General features: G+C 35.6%; 1 protein-coding gene across 1 annotated transcript in view; it reads right to left on the bottom strand.

Annotated features, from left to right (window-relative positions):
- Positions 1-25,467, bottom strand: part of PKP1 (plakophilin 1) — a 70,543-nt gene that overhangs the window by 29,273 nt on the left and 15,803 nt on the right. The window contains exons 3-5 of the mRNA XM_053706918.1: positions 6,679-7,202; positions 5,434-5,581; positions 4,735-4,942 (exon numbers count right to left, since the gene is read on the bottom strand). Of these exons, the coding sequence (XP_053562893.1) occupies positions 4,735-4,942; positions 5,434-5,581; positions 6,679-7,202 (880 nt within the window). The remainder of the gene's footprint in view (positions 1-4,734; positions 4,943-5,433; positions 5,582-6,678; positions 7,203-25,467) is intronic.

Here is a 25,467-nt window from a genome sequence, read left to right as displayed (position 1 = left end):
AAAAATCCCACAGGTCAATGAGAGGTACAAAGTCTATTTGTTGGCTGTATTATACATGAGCCCCAATTCATTTGCAAGCTGTCGTTAAAGGGACACTGAACCCAACATTTTATTTTATGATTCAGAGCATGAAATTTTAAGCCACTTTTTCATTTACTCCTATTAATTTTCTTTGTTCTCTTGCTATGTTTATTTTTAAAGCGGGAATGTAAATCTTAGCAGTCAGACCATTTTAGGTTCAGCACCATGGATAGCACTTGCTTATTGGAGGCTTACATTTACCCACCAATAAGCAAGCATAACCCAGGTTCTCAACCAAAAATGGGCTGGCTCCTATGCATCACATTCCTGCTTTTTAAATAAAGATAGAAAGAGAATGAAGAAAGAATTGATAATAGGAATAAATTAGAAAGTTGCTTAAAAATGCATGCTCTATCTGAATCATGAAAGAAAAAATGTGGGTTTAGTGTCCCTTTAAGCAGATATAACCATCTGCAACCCCCACAAGGCCTTCTAAATATTAACTATAACTGTGCCACCCCACACAAGTGTAGAAAAGAGGAAAATATTTAACATTTAATTACAAAAAAGAATGGTATTTGTATTTAAAGCATTAGGGGACATTAAACATAATTCCTCGTACATAAAGCTTTTTCTTTTTCTATAGTACTTAAAGTGATAGAAACTCAAAATTACATAACCTATAAGCAACTGCTTATTATTATTATTATTATCAGGTATTTGTAGAGCGCCAACAGGTTCCGCAGCGCAATGAACATAGGCGGTATATAAAAAAAAAACATTTATAGGGATCAAAAGGGTGAAGGGTCCTGCCGAGAGTTGCGCTGTTGTAGTTGGCTCTTATGAAGGTGAACTACAAACAGCTGGGCTCATAGGCTTACATGCTAAGGGGTTTAAGGGGATAGCAGTGGAGATAGGAAATTTAGTGTAGGTTGTATGCATCCCTGAATAGTAGAGTCTTCAGGGAGCACTTGAAGCTTTTAAAACTAGGGGAGACTCTTGTGGAGTGAGGCAGAGAGTTCCATAAGATGTGAGCCAGTCTGGATAAATCTTGTAAACGGGAATGTGAGGAGGTAACAAGAGAGGAGGAGAGTAAGAGATCATGAGCGGAGTGAAGGGGACGGGAGGGAGAGTATCTGGAGACAAGGTCTGAGCAATGCAGTTCAGGGCTTTGTATGTCAGAGTGAGAATTTTGTGTTTAATCCTAGAGGCAAGAGGAAGCCAGTGAAGGGATTGGCATAGAGGTGCAGCAGATGGAGAGCGATGTGTAAGGTAGATGAGCTTGACAGAGGCCTTCATTATGGATAGTAAAGGAGCTAGGCAGCAGCTAGGGAGACCAGAGAGGATGCAGTTGCAGTAGTGGAGGCGGGAAAGGATGAGAGAGTGGATTAAAATCTTAGTTGTGTCTTGTGTAAGGAAAGGTCTAATTTTCGCTATGTTTTTAAGGTGGAAGCAGCAGGCTTTAGATGTAGATTTGCTGACTCATCTATATCCTTTACAGACATTGCTTTGCGCAGTTTATAAATGTTCAGGTAGCTTTTATTTGGTCACACATAATCACATTCATACCCATCAAGGTTTGCCAGTGGTGCATTACTGATTGTCACTTTGTCAGTATAATAAGGAGAAGCATACAACTTTTAAGTGATATTTAAAACAATGTTTTATAGGTATTTGTTTAATATCTCTGTAAAGATTAGTCAAATCATAAACAATTTGTAAAGTATTTTTAAAAAATAATGACTTGCCTGTATACACCAGCATTGCTACATAATGCTAGACCTAGGTGCACTTGCACTTTCTGTTGCAGATGTTGGCTGCATAGAATGATTCTAATTTGTAAATAGAAGGAAGCTGAGGTTTTATTGCGTCTAATGGCTCAATGCAATAGCAATAAAAAAGTATGAGAAAAAATAGCTCATGAACCATATCAAACCTGCACCCCACTGTCTGAAATTTATAAACAATAGGGCTAGAACGTTGGTTAACATTAAAGGGACATTGTGCTCAAAAACATTCCTGCATATTACAATTACGCATATTAAATCTATATTTTGACATGAAAAGTGGGAAATGTATACAGGCAAGTAGTTAAAGGGACATTTTACAAGCCTAGTATTTAGGTTATTCCCTGCCTCCCTCTAGTCATGTTGAAATCTATCTTTCGGCGCAGAGTCTCCTTCAGATACCTGCAGTGTAACCTAGGTTTCATAATGGTGGCACCCATGATTAGAGGGAGATGCATGCAATGTATTTATTGTTTAGTGTCCCTTTAAGAGTTCATTGTATTTACAAGAAGCTGGGAGGCTAATTTAGGCTGCCTTATGTTTACATCAATTTTTTTCAAACAATTTAATACACTCCAGCCGGTGATATGGACTATTGGGGACACATTAAAGGGGAGAACGTTATATGGTACACTGTCCATTTAAGTTGCTAGCTCAGTCTCAATTAAACAAATGGTTCTTGTATTACTAATCCTTGTTAGCTTAAAGGGACATGACACTCAAACATTTTCTTTCATGATTTAGGTAGAACATGTTTTAAACAATTTTAGACAACTTTCCAGTTTAATTCTATGATCAAATTTGCTTCATTCTATTGGTATCATTTGTTGAAGGAGCAGCAATGCACTACTGGTCTCTAACTGAACACATGGGTGAGCTAATGTGTATATATATATCTATATATATATATATATATATATATATATATATATATATATATATATATATATATATATATATATACTGTATATACTGTATATACTGTATATATATATACACACATATATATATATATATATATATACAGTATATATATATATATATATATATATATATATATATATATATATATATATATATATATACACACACAGCCACCAATCAGCAGCTAGAATCTAAGTTATTTGCTGCTGCTGAGCTTACCTACATAAACCTTTCAGTAAAGGAAACAAAAGAAGGAAGCAAATTAAATAATAGAAGCAAATTGGAAAGTTATTTAAAATTGTGTTCTCTGTCTAAATCATGATTGTCTAATTACTTTACTGTCCCTTTAACTTGTGAGACACATTGAACCACTAGTGATTAAATATTTAAATTATTAATATAAAGCAATGGAGCTGTCAATATGTTCAAAACAATGTATATATGTAATAATGTATATATGTAATAATGTATATATGTAATAATGTATATATGTAACAATGTATATATGTAATAATGTATATATGTAAAAAAGTATATATGTAACAATGTATATATGTAATAATGTATATATGTAATAATGTATATATGTAACAATGTATATATGTAATAATGTATATATGTAATAATGTATATATGTAACAATGTATATATGTAATAATGTATATATGTAATAATGTATATATGTAAAAAAGTATATATGTAACAATGTATATATGTAATAATGTATATATGTCAATATGTTCAAATAATGTAATTTTTGTATGATTAAAACATATGTCTATCTATTCAAGCCTCCAATGTCAGCTATTAATAGTGGGGCTAGAACAAGTTTTTTTTGGTCTGAAGAGTTTTTTGCATTTTTTTCCAATATAAATTTAATATTGTATATTTTGAAATATGAATTCCAAACATACTAATGAATAAGAAGTATTAAGTTAATACAGTGAGGAACTTAATGACAAGAGAGTTGTATTCACTTTGTAGCTCATAACTCATGACCCATTTATTAAGAGACTATGCAGATCCCATACTATCAGCAATTGTCAACTCATTTTCTAATACAAAACATAAAATAAAAATTCAGTGTGCTCAAACCAAGTTGTATGAGAGATGTATGACTCTAGATCCAAGGGTGCTCCTTACTACTTAGTCATCATTTTTTTACTACTCATTGCTGTTTACCCCATTTAATAATAAGATAATGCAATGTGAATATTATATAATTAAAATTATACTAAGTTGATGCCCCATGAAGTACAGGTAGCAGTAGGGTGACCATATTGCCGCTTTAAAAAGGGACACATATGAAAAATACATATGGTAGGGCTATTTTCAGGGCTGTTTAAATACATGTTTTGTATAAGAACCCTGACATATGTATTTTTCATATGTGTCTCTTTTTAAAGCGGCAATATGGTCACCCTAGGTAGCAGTGGTTCATTCTGAAAGTCCCTATTATCTTACAGCAGGAAAGTAAAAATAACCCTTTAAGTGTATAATAATGTCCAAGTCAGATTTCCAATTTAAAAGGGACAGTCAACTCAAAAATCTTTGTTTAAAAAGATAGATAATCCCTTTATTACCAATTCCACATTTTTGCACAGCCAACATGTTTATATTAATATACTTTTTACCTCTGTGATTACCCTGTATCTAAGCATCTTCTGTCAGCCCCCTGATCACATGACTTTTTATTTATTATCTACTGACTTGCATTTTAGCTGTATTGTGCAGAACCCACGGACACAAAATTATCTATATGGCCCACATGAACTAACACTCCCCTGTTGTGAAAAGCTAATAAAAAAGCATGTGATAAGAGGCTGTCTGTAGTGAGTTACAAACAGGCAGAAATATAGAGGGCTAAATGTTATAAAGTATATTAATATAACTGTGTTGGTTGTGCAAAATGGGAAATGGGTAGTAAAGGCATTATCTAACTTTTTAAACAATAACAGTTTTATTGTTGACTGCCCCTTTAAAATTTAGTATCATCACTGACCTGTCAGTTGTTTCTGAGTCTCAGAGTTTGGGGTCCTCCTCAGAAGCGTAACAGCCTCGCGCACACCTCCGCATCTGCTGGTTTCAAGTTTATTTGGGGTGTTTTTGAAGACTAGGTTTCTCAATGCACCTGCAGACGCTTGCTGGACATTCTGATTGGGGCTCTGAAGAAGTTTGACAAGTTTACTGATTCCATTATGCTGGTAAACCTGTGGGGGAAAGGAACATGTGTGATGTTGAAAGAAATATCCAATAAAAATGCAAGAGAAAAAAGGGGCACTATTTTAGACTGAGAATTCCAAAACTAAAACCATATGAATTTCAAAGTATAATGTCAATAAAGAACACTTAGAATCCCTTCTAAATGTAAATGATTGACACCGTTTTTCTAGACCTTTCTGCCCTCCAATGTCAGAAAATCTATAAAATGGTTATGTTTTCCTAATAACAAGGTTCATCGAACTGTGAGGGAGCTCTCTAAATCATAACCCATTTTATTTATATGACACAATTAGAAAGGGTATTTTTTCCCACTTGTAAGTTATCATTTTGGTGAAACAAAACTCTGAAGGGTTTAGTTGAGAGGCAGAAATAGAGAACAAGAAGAAGGGGCATGATGAAATATGGAAGGTTCAATAAAAAAGGAGAAGATTACAAAACTGTATTTGTTATCAAAGAAATACATGGCAACTATACATACCAGATTCTTGGCATTTTCATCCTGGTAACAAGTATGTTGTATATAGTTAGCTCCAGATGTTTGGTACTTATCATTTGGATAAGTGAGTTGTTCCACTGCTCTCTCAATGGTCATAGCCCCACCATCAAAATCTTCACGAGAATCCAACCTGCCAGGTGGAAGGATACAGTAAGAGGAGGCACATTATTTGAGTGTGCTTGTGCTTACCTGTGTATGCAAAGGAAGAAAGAGCAAGAGAGAAAGAGAGAGAGAGAGAGAGAGAGAGAGAGAGAGAGAGAGAGAGAGAGAGAGAGATAAGGAGAATGGGAAAGAGATACAGATAGAGTTATAGTGATAAGGAGAAACTGGAGAAACTGTGAGAGGATGTTATAAAAGAGGGAGATTGTGTGAAAGAAAAAGTATGAATCAAAAATGTAAGAGAAGTACACAAATGGATGGCCATGTTAGTGTTAAAAGGCACAATAGTTGGAAAAGAATATCTAGATTAAATTATGCCATATTAACGAGACATTTAAAGTTTTATAATTCAGATAAATTGTAAAGTTAAAAATATAAACTTTACATATTTTCTTTTAGTCTCAAATTAACTTCTTTCTCTTGGTATCTTTTATTGAAGCTGAACTAATTACCAGGAGGGCATACCTAGGTAGACACATAGAAACACACTATGGCGCTAGTATCTGCAACAATGTTTGTAACAGTGTTATAGATTGTTAAAAACACCACTGCCACATTGCCCATGACCTTTAAATATAACATCATTTAATCCAAGTATTCTTTTCTTACAGTTTGCTTTCTCTCACTTTTTTGACCATCAATGTATCTACTTCTTTCATATTTTTGGTTCATACTTATACATTACTATGACCTCACGTCCTTTCTTTTGACTTTCATGTCCCTTTGGGCAGGATGAGATGAGCACCCGCCTAGGGCCCTACTCTTTGGGTGGCCCCCGCAATGTCAGCGGTGAGGTTATGAGATGGTGCAATGTATATGTTATATTTATCTTATGAGAAGCATCTATTGTATCAGGAGGTCTAATATTTTGTGTTATTCTTTATATATGTATCACTGAATGTTGGAAAATTGGTGGGTCATACAAGGGGCAGGGCATAAAGGCGAGGGGAATAAGGGCACTGGGCTGAGGGGCACCACAAATTTATATTGCCCAGGGCCCCACAAATGGTAAGGTTGGCCCTGCTTTAATGTCAGTTTTATTGGTCACCATGTCACTCTCTGATTCACCTGGACGGTATATGCATGTTTCCATACTGATCTTGTTTTTGCATTTGCTGGAGAGCTTGCCCTGCCTCATTTCTCTGGATGGTGCTGTAGACCATCTGTTGCTGTTGCTGCTGCTGCTGCTGCTGCTGTTGCATGGCTGAGATGGAGGATGGTGTTCTTGCTGGTGGCAGGGTCGATCTTTTTCTTTGCTGAGCACTCTGGTGGCTGTAGAAGCTAGAATTATGCACGCCACCCCGGATTGATCTCGGTTGTTGCTGCTGCTGCTGTTGCTGCTGTTGCTGCTGCTGGTAATGCTGGTTCTGCATATAGTTATATTGGTTCTGCCGGCGCAGTGTGGTCCTCCCATCCGGACCTGTAAGGTCTGGTTCACTCCGGCTACTCTTGAGGGTCTGCATGTAGTTGAAGTCACTCCCTGGGCTCACTGGGCTTCCTACAGACATGTGATGCTGCTTACCCCATGTGTCAACTTGACTGTATGAACTGAAACGTCGGTTGTCTTTCTTCAGGGTACCATTATACTGAGGCTGTTGGCAAATGCAAATAAATGTGACTATTTATAAAGATAGGAACACATTTGTAGAAAAGGAAATAAATACAAATGGGTATAGATGTCACCTGAATGCATAAACTGTTCCTTATTCCCAAGAAGAAAAAATTTATGGATTAAAACACAGGAGAACAGAAAACTAAAAGTGAGAAAAAAGTGTTGTATATTTTATAAATAATAAAGTGTAATCAGAACTAGTGTTTTCTTTTCAGCTCAAAAAGAAATGTTTTTCAAATTCACTAAGAATAGTGAAAAAAATGAATGTGATGCCAAAACATCTTTATTAAACTGTGCATAAATCTTTTTCTTGTAATGTAAAAAGGTTTAAACCATCCACTAAATGGTTAATATTGTAATAATAGGCAGGGAGGCTTCATTTCTGTGCTTTGGGGAGTTTACTGTTTCCACCCAAACACACCCTGTTTTGTATTAAGATGCAGAGCCAGAAACCTTGTAAATATCAGCTGTGTCAAACGAAAGGAGAAAATATTTGAGGCCCAAGCATATAACTACTGTCATGATGCAAGGCGAATAAACTCACACCTGTAATTGTCCTGAGAATAGCATATATGATGGTGAATGTCCTTAAATGAGTAATAGGGACCTTCCCTCTATTTCATTGTATTATATGGAAGACAGACACGAAGCCGTGAATGTAATTCACATTTCATATACAATTGAATTGCAGAAAAAATATATATGCTGCAGTTTCTGTTAAAACCACTGATGTGATGTTAGTAAAAACTTAAAGGGACATGACACCCACATTTTTTCTTTCATGATTTAGAAAGAGAATGCAATTTTAAATATCTTTCTAATTTACTTATATTATCTAATTTGTTTTATTCTCTTGATATTCTTTGCTGAAAAGCATATCTAGATATTCTCAGTAGCTGCTGATTGGTTGCTGCACATAGAAGCCTCGTGTGATTGGCTCACCATGTGCATTGCTTTTTCTTTAACTAAGGATATCTAAAAAATGAAGCAAAATAAATAATAGAAGTAAATGGTAATGTTGTTTAAATTTCTATTCTCTATCTGAATCATGAAAGAAAGATTTTGGGTTTAGTGGCCCTTTAATGACACAATGAAAAGAGATGCAAGAGGAGGGGATTAAAATAGTAAAACATCTCCCAATGTGTTATACTTGAGAAATGTTTAAAAACTAATCTGGTAAAGCTAATTTTCTATTTCTTTATTTTAATGCTTTTTGCTTTGGTCTCCTTTTTTATTGATTCTTCCTAATTAGAATTCAGTACTGGGCCAGATTACGATTACGAGTGGGGCATTAATTGTGCTAGAAGTAAGCTTTTTGCATGCATTGGGCTGTGCTCGTACTATGAGTTGAAAGTAAACTGTTTTTGCTTGCGCGCTAACCTGACGAGAGCAAAAAGCTGAATTTACAATATCACGTGCACATTTACGTATTCCCCTATAGAAGTTAATGTAAAATAAAAGTGGGAAAAACCCTAAACTCTCGCGCAAACCCGATTGCATATTCTCATGTGCGCTAACAAACATAAAAATATTAATAATTTACATTCCACTGTTCTTTACATAACAGAATATGTTCTATTTATTAATAAATACATATTTCTACATATTTTTGATGTTTTTTTTGTACAATATATATCTATAAATATATATATATATATATATATATATATATATATATATATATATATATATATATATATATATATATATATATATATATGTGTGTGTGTGTTTTGTGCAACTTTTTAGTTTCCTAAAACAGTCAACCAGAGGTCTGAAGTTGCGGTAATAATTCTAGTGTAAATCACAATTGCGCTCAAGCAACTGCATTTACTTTCAACTCGTAATACCAGCAGTTTAGCCCTATATATCCACAAGCAAAAATGCATTGCCAACAACCTTAGGCTGAAGTTATTTTGAAGCTTCCAAATTGCCTACCAACTTGCCCCAGCTGAGGCTACTACCAAAATATATACTCACTGTTGTCAGTTCCAAAACATATATCTTCTAAAGAAGAGCCTATGGGGCATATTTATCAAGCTCCAAATGGAGCTTGATGCCCCGTGTTTCTGGCGAGCCTGCAGGATCGCCAGAAGCAGCAGTTATGAAGCAGCGGTCACAAAGACCGCTGCTCCATAACCTGTCCGCCTGATCTGAGCAGGTGGACAGACATTGCTGGAAATCAACCCGATCGAGTACGATCGGGTTGATTGACACCCCCCTGCTGGCGGCCTATTGGCCGTGAGTCTGCAGGGGGCATCGTTGCACCAGCAGCTCTTGTGAGCTGCTGGTGCAATGCTAAATACGGCGAGCGTATTGCTCGCCGTATTCAGCGAGGTCTGACGGACCTGATCCGCACTGTAAGATCAGATCCGACAGACCTTGATAACTTGGGGCCTATACGTTCTCAAGTGCATTTTCTGTTGGAAGACAGTTTTACCTTGAGAACAGTGTGTCTTTTAAAGGGATTAGTCTGTTTCATTGTTGTAACAGACTATCCCTAGAAATAATTGCAATATGTACAATTCATTATTTAAAAAAATATTTACCATTTCTTTCTCTTTTTTTTTTTTTTTAACAAAGGAACAGTCTAGTCAAAATTAAACTTTTATGATTCAGATAGAGCATGCAATTTTAAGCAACTTTCTAATTTACTCCTATTATCAAATTTTATTTGTTCTCTCTGTATCTTTATTTGAATATAAGCTTAGGGGCCGGACCATTTTTGGTTCAGCACCTGGGTAGTGCTTGTTGATTGGTGGCTACATTTAGACACCAATCAGAAAGTGCTACACCGGTACTACAAAAATGAGCTGGCTCCTAAGCTTACATTCCTGCTTTTTCAAATAAAGATACCAAGAAAATGAAGAAAAATTATAATATGACTAAATAAGAAATTTGCTTAAAATTGCCTGCTCTATTTAAATCATGAAAGTTTAATTTTGAGTAGACTGTTCCTTTAATTTGTGCATGGTCTATTACTTGCTGTCACAGCCACACAATGGGGCTGTGGTCTCTACAGAAAGGCAGAGAAGCAGTCTTTTATTTGCAGTGTTGCTAATCTAGTTGCAATCAGTTTATTGCCCATTTTCCGTAGATAACTCTGGCGGCAAAAACATGTGAAAATAGAATGTAACTTCTACCCTAGACTTCAATGGAGTATGAATATCTATTTAAAAATGCAAAGAACATTTTTCCATATGTGAAGAACACTGGAATGTAAAAGATGTACAGTAAAATCACAGTAAAAAAACATTAAATAATAATAATATTTATTAAAAATAATGTTTCGTATTTTCAGGTATTTCAGTGGAAAGGGCTCCAAAGAGTGTGTGTGTGTGTGTATATATATATACTGTATATATATACACATAAATACATAGGTATATGTATGGTGGTAAAGATACCAAGAGAACGAAGAAAAATTGATAATAGGAGTAAATTGGAAAGTTGCTTAAATTTGCATGCTCTATCTGAATCATGAAAGTTTAATTTTGATTAGACTATCCTTTTAACTAATTTGGTGTAGAGGACGACTTCCTCCCCCTCCCTTATTCTTAATATCTCTTCATAAGTTCTGATGGGATGGAAACATCATTTTGTACATGATAGTATCACACAATGAGTGTTCTCAGGAAGAGGAAATTCCTGTTTGTAGGGAATTGAAGAGTTGAATCACTTACTCCTCATTTGAAAGAGGTAATTCTGTAGTACAAATGAAGGGTTTCGTGTCATTCTAAGATACAGGTGATCAAAAAAATGCTGAACACCTGCAATATCAACCACCAGGGAATTTAGGCTGAAACCCCTTATTTTTTTTAAAAAAAGAATCCCATTTTTTGAGTGATGGTCAGGTGATCACAAGCAAAAATGGTGATCTCCTCTACACCTCTAGATTAGACAAAGATTCTCTTTGGAAGATGTAGTAGCTCATATGAAGACCTTTTCTCCCCTTTGCTTTGTTTAGAAAGGAGTGCCACCACTCATGTGTAAGAAAGGGATTTCTTTGGTGATCACTAGAAGATCTTCCTTCATACAGAAGGGTATGAGACCTTCTTTCTAATAAAGCCTTTCTCAGTAGCTGGTGATTGCCATTTGTATTTAGTGTATGGGGAAGGACTCTGTTATCCAATAAGCCAGGGTGCTCATAGCACCTTAAAATATGCGACTGGGACATGGATATCTAAGCAAAAAAAAAAAGGTTAATTGTGGGCACCAGTTGGTGAGTTCAAGTTGCCACATTTTTTTGTAGGACTTGACTCCTGCCTCATATGAATACCTCACACTCATTTAGTTAGTAGGAAGTGCTACAACAGTTGCAATAATTTGTCCACAGGCCAAGTGAAAGGCGTTTTGGCAGTAAAACTGGATTAAAAGCCTCTATTTTCAAAGTGAAGAGACCTCTCTTTTAAGTGAAAGTGACATAACTCCCCTTATAAAAGGACAATAAACACCTCTTTCTTTGTGTAAAAAAATGTTTTGTCCCTTGCTCCTTAGACAGTCCAAAAAGCACAATCTGGTTTAGGCAAAATACAGCATTTTGAAGATCTAAATTACAGCTACTTGATTTTCAGCATTTGTATTTTTATAAAAAGGTTAGTCAACAACACCCCATTGTACACTGTATTACTAATGGCAGTTTGATATATTCAAGATCATTTCATATGCCCTGAAATGAAACAAGCATAAATATCATCTGTGTGAAACAACCATAGGCATAGGACTCTACAATCTGCCAAAATGCGGGTCTCCCCAGAATGACACAATGTACTAAAGAAATCCCCAAGGCAAGAAACAATTAAAAAAAATAAGAGTAAATTCCTGAGCATTTGAACTTGGAGCTGAGAAGGCTGGATAGCTTAAAAAAAAAAAAAAGCAGCCATATCCTTTCGTAACAGTGTTAAAGGGACATTCCAGTCAAAATTTAAATGCACACAGAGCTCTCTGTTGTTTTCCACTTTGGAACTCTTCGTAAACAATCCTAACTGCTATGTAACATTGTTTTCCATCTTATTAACAAGTTTGGCTAGCTGTGACGATCAGAATCTGCAGACATCACTTACACGCTGAACCACAGACCACCCGGTAATCCGTGCATCTAATTGGAACAAAATATCACGTGACCCCGCACACGCTGCACAATCCGGCAAACCACAGTACACGCTGGAGCGATACTGCTCACCTGAAAGGTAATTTCTTAACCATCAAGGGTCTAACGTGTTTACTTCGGACCTACTACTCCAACACACGGAGAAGCAAACAGAAAATAGCTTCGTATTCTGGGTGAGTCCAACTTGTAAGATGAATCATTTATGTCACTGACTTTTCCATTTGAATGCAGATCGTCTTTTTAGCCATCCACGGAACTTTCTACCCGAATGTTACATTGATGCAAAATCACATTGATACAGCCACACAGACTGACTTAGCTGCTTTCCATGCTCTCATTTGACTTCCACTACATATATTTTTTTCATTTGCAATTTTAACCTATGAACTGTGTTTATTTGGATACATTTTTAAGCCCCTCACGGACTTCCATTTTTTCCATTTTTTTCCATTTTTTCTTCCTGATTTTTTCCACCGGTGGTTTTATTTAATTTTATTTAATTTTATTTTATGTTTTATCAATATATTTTTATATCTTTTGTTATTTTTCATTTAGAGTACATTCATAATTATTTTCATTGTTAGTTTATTTGTATTAGGGTTCATTTTAATGTATTAAAATATATTTCATGATATTATCTTATCCACTTGTTTTCTACATATTCTGCTATTATTAGTTTAACTCAATCCTCTTTATTAGCAGCTTTCATTAGCGCACCCTGTATTTGGTTTTTATATTTATTGTTCAGAGGTCTTTTGGAACTTACCTCTTTTTTCAGGGTAGCCATTCTTGTGCTAATTCACAGACCTCCTTTTTTCCTTATAAAATTTAAATGCATGTAGATTAATTACATCTTTGAATAGAAACATAATTGCAATATACATGTATTGGCAAACATGCTTCTAGTGAAAACTATCACTGTTTTAGTGTTAACATTTTTCTCTGCACGTGCATAAGCATTTTTAAAGTGCATAAGCATTTTAAAAGCTACAGCTGCTCAGAGCACCAGTGGGGCTTGTAATCATGTCAGCAAGTAAGAACTTGATTCATTAACATATGTTACAAGCACCTTAGACTCTTTGAGCAAGTGTTTTGTTTGAAATGCTGATGCACGGTGCATACTTAAATACACTTTTGAAACAGCTATAGCTTTTATTAGAAGCATTATTGCTACTACATGTATATTACAAAAATTTGGGATGTAAAGTCCCTGTAATGTAACCACTTTTTCACTTTGTCTCTCATCTAACACTACAATTTATGGTTCTGTACATTTATCTTTTTATGAACAGTGCATTGGTTGATGAATGCTCAACCTTTAACCTTTGTTTTTCTACATTTAGTGACACTACACTGCCTGCTTCATTTCCAGCAAAACCTCTCTAGCAACAATCGCACTCCACCCTCTAACTCTCAGTGTCTCTGTGCCCTCCCTGTGCTCTAGTCTCTACCTCTGTAAAACTGCAACATGAGCTTCACTCTCTGCTTCTTAAAGGGATATGAAAACCAATTGTTTTCCTTTCATTATTCAAATAGAGCATGCATGCAATTTTAAGCAACTTTCTAATTTACTCCTATTATCAATTTCTAAAGAGAAACAAAGGTTCTCTTGCTATCTCTATTTGTTAAAGCAGGAATGTAAGCTTAGGAGCCGGACCATTTTTGGTTCAGAATCCTGGGTAGCACTTTTAGCCACCAATCAGCAAGCGCTACCCAGGTTCTGAACCAAAAATGGGCTGGCTCCTAAGCTTACATTGCTGCCTTTTCATCTAAAGATACCAAGAGAACAAAGAAAAAATGATAAAAGGAATAAATTAGAAAGTTGCTTACAATTGCATGTTCTATCTGAATCATGAAAGAAAAAAATTGGGTTTCATTTCCCTTTAAGTATCAAGAAGCCCCCTTGCTATATTTTTTCACTTCCCTCTCAACCTATGAGATCTCTGCTTTATTCTTTAAAGAAACATTGAACACGTTTTTCTTTTGCCCAGTTGCTTCCTATAGAGCCCCAAATTCTACGTTTTTTTCTCTCCAAAATACCACAATTCAATAGCTGGGTAGGCTATTTGCAGCATTTTGAATAGAATTAGTTTTTTGGCCTTTGTAAGGAATGTGAAACAAGCACAATTGGGAGAAAAAAAAGAAAAAGTAAAAAATAGATGAACATAGGAAGAGTCAAAGTGCTCCATTTATTAAAGGGACACTGAACCCAAATTTGTTCTTTCATGACACAGATAGCGCAGGCAATTTTAAGCAACTTTCTAATTTACTCTTATTATCAATTTTCTTCATTCTCTAGGTATCTTTATTTGAAAAGCAGAAATGTAAGCAATAGAGCTGGCCCATTTTGAGTTCAGCACCTGGGTAGCTCGTGCTGATTGGAGGCTAAATATAGCCACCAATCAGCAAGCGCTACCTAGAGTACTGAAACTAAAATGGGCCAGCTCCAAAGCTTCCATTTTTGCTTTTCAAATAAAGATACCTAGAGAATGTTGAAAAATTGATAATAGGAGTAAATTAGAACATTGCTTAAAATTGCATGCTCTATCTAAATCATGAAAGAAGAAAAAAATTGGTTTAGTGTCTCTTTAATGCCTAAATCTGATAGCATTTCAGACTATGTAAACCATTCTGCTTTATTCTGGTACCTTCTGTACACACTCACTACAATGTCAACATATCATACTCCACATCTTCTGCTAGTCCTACACTGTGAGCACTTTTCCCTCTTCTAAAATGGCATCTTTACTCTTTTTTTCTGCTAAGCCCACACCCATTGTTAGTAAATCAAGGCTACTGTGTCTCACTGTCACATTTCTGCATATTGCTGTTTATTCCAGTCTACTTTCTCATTCTAGGGTTAAAATTTGTCAGTTCCACAGATTAAAGAGTAATGTGGGAGTGGCTCTGTTGCTCCAGGCATGGGAGGAACGCTCCCCCCCAGTCTGATACCATAGAAACAGCAGTGAAAATAAGAAAAAAAAAAAACAGGAACAGCTATAAGCGCAGAAGGGTGTTTTATCATACCTCACCCTAAAATACCTCCAGGTGTTGTTTCTACCACAATACTCAGTAAATCCAAAGACAATGCAATGTATAATGATACTAAGTATTTATACAAAGCTAATAAATATATGGCACTGCATAAGGATGATGAGTATCTAAATATATATATATATATATATATATATATATATATATATATATATATATATATATATATATATATATATATATATATATATATATATATATATATATATATCTCTATATATATATATATATATATATATGTATTGGCACTTTGTTAATGTTGTTAAAGGGACAGTCTACACCTTAGTCATGTTGAAGTCTTACCTTAGATGAAGCTGCAAACAGCATATTGCACCCCTTTCTATATCATGCAGCAGGAACAGTAAAAAAGTTATTTTAAAATGAATATTGTTTCTGGTAACTACATTTAATATTCACTAACCTGTAGATGTAATTGAAGAGAAATTCATTGTACTCATTATCAGTGTTTTATATTAAGCGTATATATATTTAAAGGGACAGTCTACACCTTGGTCATCTTAAAGTCTTACCTCAGATTAAGCTGCAAATACCCTCCTGCACCTTTTCTATATCGTGCAGCAGTAACAGTAAAAATGTTTTTTTTAAATGAATAGTATTTCTGGCCAGTTTGATATGGCTGTCAAGCTCAGCCCACTGATAACATCACAATCTGGGCTGCATCTAGGTACTTTGCTGAATAGCATTGACAGTCTGTTAAATCCAACTAGTGAGCCTTTTGTGATTGGATGCCATATGCAGCCCAGATCATGATGTCATCAGTGGGCTGAGCTTGGCAGCCATTTCAAACTGACCAGAAACAATATTAATTTTAAAATAACTTTTTTACTATTCATGCTGCATGATATAGAAAAGGTGCAGGAGGCTATTTGCAGTTTCATCTAAGGTAAGACTTTAAGATGACCAAGGTGTAGACTGTCCATTTAAATATATATACACTTATGATAAAACACTGGTAATAAGTACAATAAATTTCTCTTCAATTACATCTACAGGTTAGTGAATATTTAATGTAGTTATTGGGCAACTCCTGTTTTGGAGTAGATGACATAAAAAAAAATATTCTCTTGAACCCTACTGCCAATATCAGAATGATACCACTGCAATACACACTCACTGTTTATTTTGCTTGCCTTTACTGTAAAATACATGTGGAAATTGTGCTTTTCCTACTCTCCCCTTTCTGTATTTAAAGGGATAGTAAAGTCAAAATTATAATGTCACGTTTCAGATTTTTTTTAAAAAAAACCTTTTCAATTCACTTCCATTGTATAAATGTGCAAATCTTTTTATATGCACAGTTTGGGAGGCAGCGGCTCCTAATGAGCATGTGCAAGATTCATAGAATATACGTATATGCATTTTTTTGATTGGCTGATGGCTGTTACATGATGCATTAGGAAGGAAAATGCAACTAACTGACATTTGTCAGAAAAAAAATCTACTTCTCATTTGAAATTCAAACTATGCACTAGGAGAGATATTAGCTCCCAAAATTCTAAATGGTTGGGAGCTCTGCTATGCATTGATAAAAAAATACTTAATTGTCCCTTTAAGGCAACATTCTTCCCACTTTAGTTTTCTAACCTGGCCCAACGAATGTAATTTATGAATTAATGTGTTGTGTAGAACTGTGAAAAAATGCTTTTCAAAAATCTAGATAAGCTAAATCTACTGCCCCACCCTTGTCTACAACTTTGAATACATAGTCAAACAATAAACTAGATTCATTTCCCTTACTAACAATCATGCTACCTTTGATCAAGTAAGTCATCTAGCTTTATACAGAACACATTTCGGTCATTTAAAAAAACAACAAAGTACTCAAGTTAAAGGGACAGTCTACAACAAAATTGTTATTGTTCAGACAGCCTATTATCACATTTTTTTATTTGCTTTTTACAACTGGAGACTGCTAATTCATGTGGGCCATATAGATAACATTGTGCTCAAGCCCATGAAGTTGTGCAGGACACCGCACTAATTGGCTAAAATGAAAGTAGAAATAAATAGATAATACATTAAAAGCCATGTGATAAGGGGGCTGTCAGAAGAGGCTTAGATATAAGGTAATCACAGGGACAGTGTTGGTTATGCAAACTGGGGAATGGGTAATAAAGGATCTATCCTTTTAAACAATTGACATTTTGGAGTAGACTGTCCCTTTAATGTCTTACTGTTAAGCTTTTTTGTTTTTGCCCTTTTCATGATATCTAAAAAATGTATTATAACTATGTTATACTGACTGAGCTATCTTTCTTATGCATGAGCCTTAGCATTTCTAAATAACAGTTTACAGCCTATTTTAGAATCTAGTATAATGGCAGATATGCATGAAATAAGTTTGGACATCTGCTATTCAAATTACAAAGTATTAAAAGTATATTAATATAACCAAAACTGGGGAATGAGTAATAAAGGGATTATCTATCTTTGTAAACAATAAACATTTTGGAGTAGACTGTCCATTTAAGCTATGAAATATTTAGAAATACAATATTATATACATATTTGTATGATTGTGCCTTGCTACAATGTTTTGACATAACATTTGTACGCATAAATGGATATGAAATAATAAAGAAGTGCACATATCTTGATCTGAGCTTCTAAGGGAACTAAAACAAGCACGTAAATGAGGCAGTCCTCAGCATTGTATCAGTTCTTGATGTGTTTTCCTTTGCAATTAGCTGATTATGTTTTGCTTCAGTATAGCTATGCAAAAGTCTTGAAATCGAGATGTTCCAGAATTATCAAATGTACAGGATAGCCCAGCAAACTCAAACACGTGTTTAGTAGAAATTGAAATACAGTAAGTTTTTTTTATCAAAAGACATTTTCTAATATGTTGCATTATACCTCTTTCTGGATGTATTTATACTGCTCACAAATCTTGGCAACTGGTAGAAACCATTGAGTATATCTCCTTGAGTTAAGTCAACCAACTGAAAACTACAAAATTGCTAATATCCTAAACACACCCCTGTACGACTTGTTGTTCTGGGATTAGTCAGTGAATGCTCAAATCCAATGGAGCTGGCTTTTGGTGGACATAGGAAGAGTCAAAGTGTTCCATTTATTAAAGGGACACTGAACCCAATTTTTTTTCTTTCGTGATTTTAAGCAACTTTCTAATTTACTCCTATTATCAAATTTTTGTTGTTCTCTTGCTATCTTTATTTGAAAAAGAAGGCATCTAAGCTTTACTTTTGGTTCAGTACTCTGGACAGCACTTTTTTATTGGTGGATGAATTTATCCACCAATCAACAAGGTCAACCAAGGATGTTCACCAAAAATGGGAAAGCGTCTAAACTTAAATTCTTGCATTTCAAATAAAGATACCAAGAGAATGAAGAAAATGTGATAATATGAGTAAATTAGAAAGTTGCATAAAATATCATGCTCTATCTGAATCACAAAATAAAAAATTTGGGTTCAGTGTCCCTTTAAGCAGCGGATGCTGCACCAGAGGCCCATTATTTCAGGCTTGCCAGAAATGGAAGTTAAAGGGACACAACCCATTTTTTTTTTTTTATGATTCAGCATCTGGGTAGGACTTGCTGATTGGTGGCTACATGTATTCACCAATCAGCAAGTGCTACCCAGGTGCTGAACCAAAAATGAGTTGGCTACTAAGCTTACATTCCTGCTTTTCAAATAAAGATAGTAAATTAGAAAGTTGCGTAAAATCGCATGCTCTATATGAATCATGAAAAAAATAAATGGGTTTAGTATCCCTTTAAGAAGCAGCGATCATAAGACCGCTGCTCCTTAACCTGTCCTCCACCTAATTGAAATCATCCCGATCTGATACGATCGGGATGATTGACAGCCCCTGCTATCAGCCGATTGGCCCCAGTGATAAAGATACCAAGAGAATGAAGAAAATGTGATAATAGGAGTAAATTAGAAAGTTGCATAAAATATCATGCTCTATCTGAATCACAAAATAAAAAATTTGGATTCAGTGTCCCTTTAAGCAGCGGATGCTGCACCGGAGGCCCATTATTTCAGGCTTGCCAGAAATGGAAGTTAAAGGGACACAACCCACTTTTTTTTTCATGATTCAGCATCTGGGTAGCGCTTGCTGATTGGTGGCTACATGTATTCACCAATCAGCAAGCGCTACCCAGGTGCTGAACCAAAAATGAGTTGACTCCTAAGCTTTACATTCCTGCTTTTCAAATAAAGATAGTAAATTAGAAAGTTGCGTAAAATCGCATGCTCTATATATGAATCATGAAAAAAAAATTGGGTTTAGTATCCCTTTAAGAAGCAGCGATCGTTAGACCGCTGCTCCTTAACCTGTCCTCCACCTAATTGAAATCATCCCGATCTGATACGATCGGGATGATTGACAGCCCCTGCTAGCAGCCGATTGGCCCCAGTGATAAAGATACCAAGAGAAGGAAGAAAATGTGATAATAGGAGTAAATTAGAAAGTTGCATAAAATATCATGCTCTATCTGAATCACGAAATAAAAAATTTGGGTTCAGTGTCCCATTTCTGGCGTATGCTGTCTGCATTCAGTGATGTCGAGTGGACATGATTCGCTATAAGCAAATCATGTCCGCTTGACACTTGGTAAATCTAGCCCAAACAGTATTTCTGTTTAGCCAAAGACCATAGTAACTAATTATAAATATCTGTACTCTGGTAATGAATTTTCATTGTTGTATACAAATTCTGATAATTGAAAACAATGCAAAGTGGTATTACTTCAGACCTGTAGAGGGGATTTTGGCATCAAATTCACTGGACTAACAGGGCTACTCCAGTAAAGTTTATGTACAACGATGAAGAGCGCAGAACTGAATAATATTAAGAGTATGAACAGAATATTAGTGAGTGTCTTTACACTGATAATGAACAAGTTTCACTATATAATGCAGAAAAAAAATCAGTTATTATGTGTCTTAAAACAAATCCTATCATGATTTCCTAACTACGAATGTACATCCATCTATGCTGGCTATCCAACTCTCTATCTGACCATCTTCAGCCTCCATTTACTCTTCAGGGAAAAGGTCTAAAAAAATTAACAGACTTTTTGCAACTTCATCTCCACAGCACTAATTAAAGGGCCATTATAATTGAAAAAGTACATGCTCTTATCTGTTAGAGTATATAATTTTCCGACTATCGTCCCTTTGCCAGGGTTAAATACACAGTAGAGCAGAGTCAATAGTAAAGATATTGCGTGTCCTAACAGATAAGAGCATATCATTTTTTAAATTTATTGTCCCTTTATCTGTCTGATTGTTTATATACTTTTTGTATAAGGATTCCTCAAGTGTATACTCTTGATGTCCTTTTATCCCCCTCTCTGCTGTCCATCTTCCATTACATATACTCTCTAAGTATGTTCAGTATGACATCATTGTTTCCGTACAGTCTAGCAGCCCTCTCTTGACCTATCAGCACCTTTGGGTTTGTGGTTTTAATGGACTCCACTCTATCACTATATGATCCAGAACACATCCACTAGTTGTGACATTAAAATTCATCAAACACAGAACATCATATTAAAAGCTATTCAGCTCATTAAAAGGGACATTATACACTAGATTTTTCTTTGTATAAATGTTTTGTAGATAATCCATTTATATAGCCCATCTAGGTGTGCTTTTGTAACAATGTATAGTTTTACTTATTTTTAAATAACATTGTGCTCCTAACCAAGCCCCAAAGTTTTAGATGAATACTGATGTATACAGACTTCAGACTGCTTCTGTTTGTATAATGGGTCTTTTCATATGCAGAGGAGAGGGCGGGGGAGGTTCTGCTGTCAGCCCCCTTTCACTGGGTGTCCCAGGCTTATCTCATCAACAGTTCTAAATTGGGAGCTTCTAATTAAATTTTTAAAAAGGTTTTATACTGGATTTTTATATCAGTATCTGTGCATATTGTTCTTTATGATAAAATGCAGTTAAATTAAAATTGGTGTATACTGCCCCTTTAAGGGCCTGATGATCTAAAGCTAAGACTCTTCGCTCAGGCAAGATGATTTAGGGCAACTTTTCATTACGGTGGGGTCCCTCAAAGATATTATACATTGATAGATGTTTAGCTCACTATACAAGGTTCTCTCTATGAAGGACAGACGCCTATATTACAATATAAGGTTAAAAAAACAAAAAACTATTTTGTTTGATTTCTCTCCATGGCAGAACATTTTTGATCATCAAACCCTAATTATCTTCATAACACCCACACAATACACCCAAATAACCACCCTCATTGGCTATCACAACTATCGGAAGTACAAAGCACCCAGAGCTGCCACTCTTCTGCTGTTCTTGCAACTACAATGTTGTGAAAAAAAATATTTACACATAAAATCCAGTAGTGCTGATTGTGGTCTAAATGCTGCCCTGAGGTTTGTTTGTTATCATCTGCTATTGTAATATCAATGCTATAAAAACAACAATCCAAACCTAGGGGTAAATGGTAGCTCTTAAAATGTCACCTGCGTGTGTATTTTAGAGAGAAGGGAAAGGAGTCACATGATAGAAACCTTCAAATATATTAACCCCTTAACGTCCGCGTCGTACTATGGACCTCACCGGCCATTATGGGTTTTCTTTTTTATAATAGCACGACTGGACTATAATACCCACCCTCCTCACTTCTTGTCACTGGAAATAGCTGTCAGTGAGACCACGATATTAATTGCACAATCCCCATAGAAAGTCCAGCGACATACAGTGTATGTCGCTGGTCTTTAAGGGGTTAAGGGACTAAATAAAGTGGAAGCTTACTATAGCATTTTCCACAAAAAAATAATACCAAAAGAAGGGGTCACAATCTTAAGAGAGGGCAGCAGATTCAAGAGAACTGTTTAAAAGCAGTTTTGTTTTGTTTTACAGAAAATGTGGGAGATTAATAAACAAATGAATGTGGGGGACAGAAAACAAATTGAAAATATGTCTGGGACCTGCATAAGCTATCCTAAGAAATAACTATATTTACACTTTGCAAGTATTATTGGTAGACTTGATGGGTCTTTTAGTTCTTATCTACCATCAAATTCTATGTTTCTGTAATCCCTGGAAATATTGTAGCCCATAATAGAAACCCTTAGGGCTCCACTTATGAAGCAGCCAATGCTGATTCAGAGTCCCAGTTAAAAAGCAGCGGTCATAAGATACTCCTTAAAGGGACAGTCAAGTCCCAAAAAACTTTCATGATTTAAATAGGGAATGTAATTTTAAACAACTTTCCAATTTACTTTTATCACCAATCACTTTGTTCTCTTCGTATTCTTAGTTGAAAGCTAATTCTAGGAGGTTAATATGCTAATTTCTTAGACATTGAAGACTGCCTCTAATATGAATGCATTTTGACCACTAGAGGGCTTAAAGGGACACTGTACCCAAAAATTTTCTTTCGTGATTTAGATTGAGCATGAAATTTTAAGCAACTATCTAATTTACTCCTATTATCAAATTTTCTTCATTCTCTTGGTATCTTTATTTGAAATGCAAGAATGTAAGTTTAGATGCCGGCCAATTTTTGGTGAACAACCTGGGTTGTCCTTGCTGATTGGTGGATAAATTCATCCACCAATAAAAAAGTGCTGTCTAGAGTACTGAAACCAAAAAAAAGCTTAGATGCCTTCTTTTTCAAATAATGAAAGCAAGAGAACGAAGAAAAATTGATAATAGGAGTAAATTAGAAAGTTGCTTAAAATTGCATGCTCTTTCTGAATTACAAAAGAAAAAATTTGGGTTCAGTGTCCCTTTAAATTCATGTGTTTCAAATAGATAACATTGAGCTCATGCACCTGAAGTTACCCTGGAGCCAGCACTGATTGGCTGAAATGCATGTCTGTCAAAAGAACTGAAATAAGGGGGCAGTCTGCAGAGGATTAGATACAAGGTAATCACAGAGGTAATTACAGAGGTAAAAAGTTTATTTCTATAACAGTGTTGGTTATGCAAAACTGGGGAATGGGTAATAAAGGTATTATCTTTCTTTTTAAATAATAAATATTCTGGTGTGGACTGTTCCCTTAACCTCTCCACCACCTTTTAGGTCCGATACGATTGGGATGATTGACACTCCTTGCTAGCACCCGATTGGCCGCCAGTGAGCAGGGTGCAGCATTGCACAAGCATTTCACTAGAAATGATTGTGCAATAATAAATGTCGACAGTGTATGCTGTCTGCATTTAGGGATGTCGAGCTGACATAATTCGATATACTGAATCATGTCCGCTCGACATATGATAAATCAACCCCATAGTCTTAAATTTAAGTAGAGCTCTTAACCTATGCAAAAAAATTATATATTTGTAAAGAATAGTGAATACCTTTTATCATCAGTATCTGAGCTCCTGCTATCCCACTAAATATTCAACCTCACTTTTTAGAAATCAAGGGGCAGCAAACAACCTGCATTTTTTGCAGTCTTCCAACAGATAACAGATGTCAGAATATGAATGTTATTTGAACAGTTTAACACCTTGTTTGCTGCAATTGTTTTTCAGTGGTTAAACTTCACCCACAACTTTCCTTATCTGGGGGGACCAATTCAGTCTGGAGGAACCAGGGATTGCCACTATAATTGTGTTAACAAAATCTCTATTGTTTGGTTTCAGCAGAAATTATAAAATAACAAGCTGCAAATTAGGAACATATATCTGGCAAGGTTAGGTTTGTGAAGCCTGCCATGTGCTCTTTCAGTTTTCAGGTCTGGAAAAGCCACACTATTTAGCAGTTAAATTATAGGAAAAGGTGGCAAAATAAATTATGAAATAAATAATGAAGTATATTGCAATTTCAAAGTTGTTTGACTATGCATAATTAATTTTATATCTCAAATATTGGGTCACATTATCACTTAGTATGAATTGACAGATCTGCTTCTCAATAACTGCCTTATATACAGTATATGCCTATTCTCTCAAGTCCAGGGCCGCCACTAGAAATTTTGGCAGACACGCAAACAGACACTCAGCACTTGTTTACATTGACCTGACAAGCAATGAGGTAGACTACAGTTTTGTCAAAAAAGGAGATTTACAAGACAAAATATGTAAATCTGATTATGTTTTTGTCAAGGAAGATGCCAACTAGATAATGACACCAGCATGCAGTGGCTGAAAGGAAGGGCCCTGAACTGCCAAAGCAATAATTTAAAGGTTAAGTGTTAGATTGGTGACTTCTGGAAAGGTCTCATTAGTCTCAAATTCTGTAGAAAGATGTGAATAATCAGTAGTAAGGTCAAAATGACCTAAAAAGGAACAGACAATGGACACACACACACAAACTCAAACACAAACTTGCACATACACCAATGAAACACCCACAGAGAAAGCCTCAGAAAACACACAGAGACATACACACACAGACACCCACAGAAAACACACAAAGACATACGTACACACACACCCTCACTGAGACATCAACAGAAAAAACAGAAAATATACACACACACACTTCCTCACAGAGACACCCACAGAAAATACAGACATATGCACATACCCTCACAGAGAAACCCACAGAAAACACAGACAAATGCACACACCCTCACAGAGACACACACAGAAAACACACAGACATATGCACACACCCTCACAGAGACATCCACAGAAAACACACAGACATACATACACACACCCTCACAGAAACACCCACAGAAAACACACAGACATACAGACAAACACCCTCACAGAGACACCCACAGAAAATGCACAAAGACATATGCACACACCCTCACAGAGACTTCCACAGAAAACACACACACACACCCTCACAGAGACATCCACAGAAAACACACAAAGCCATACACACCCACCCTCACAGAGGCGTCCACAGTAAATGCACAAAGACATTCACACACACCCTCACAGAGACACCCACAGAAAATGCATAAAGGCAGACTCACACACCCTCACAGAGAGACCCACAGAAGAAAAAATACATACACACTCATAGAGACACCAACAAAAAGCACAAAGACATAAACATAGACACTTACACACGGTAGGTAAAATTTCAGCACATTTCCATCCCCTAAATCAACAGTGTATGACATGCATGATAAAAAATAGCAG

Source organism: Bombina bombina, chromosome 3, assembly GCF_027579735.1.
Source record: "Bombina bombina isolate aBomBom1 chromosome 3, aBomBom1.pri, whole genome shotgun sequence".
Taxonomy (NCBI): domain Eukaryota; kingdom Metazoa; phylum Chordata; class Amphibia; order Anura; family Bombinatoridae; genus Bombina; species Bombina bombina.
Note: the sequence above shows the minus strand (reverse complement) of the source record. Positions and strands in the feature narration are given on the sequence as shown.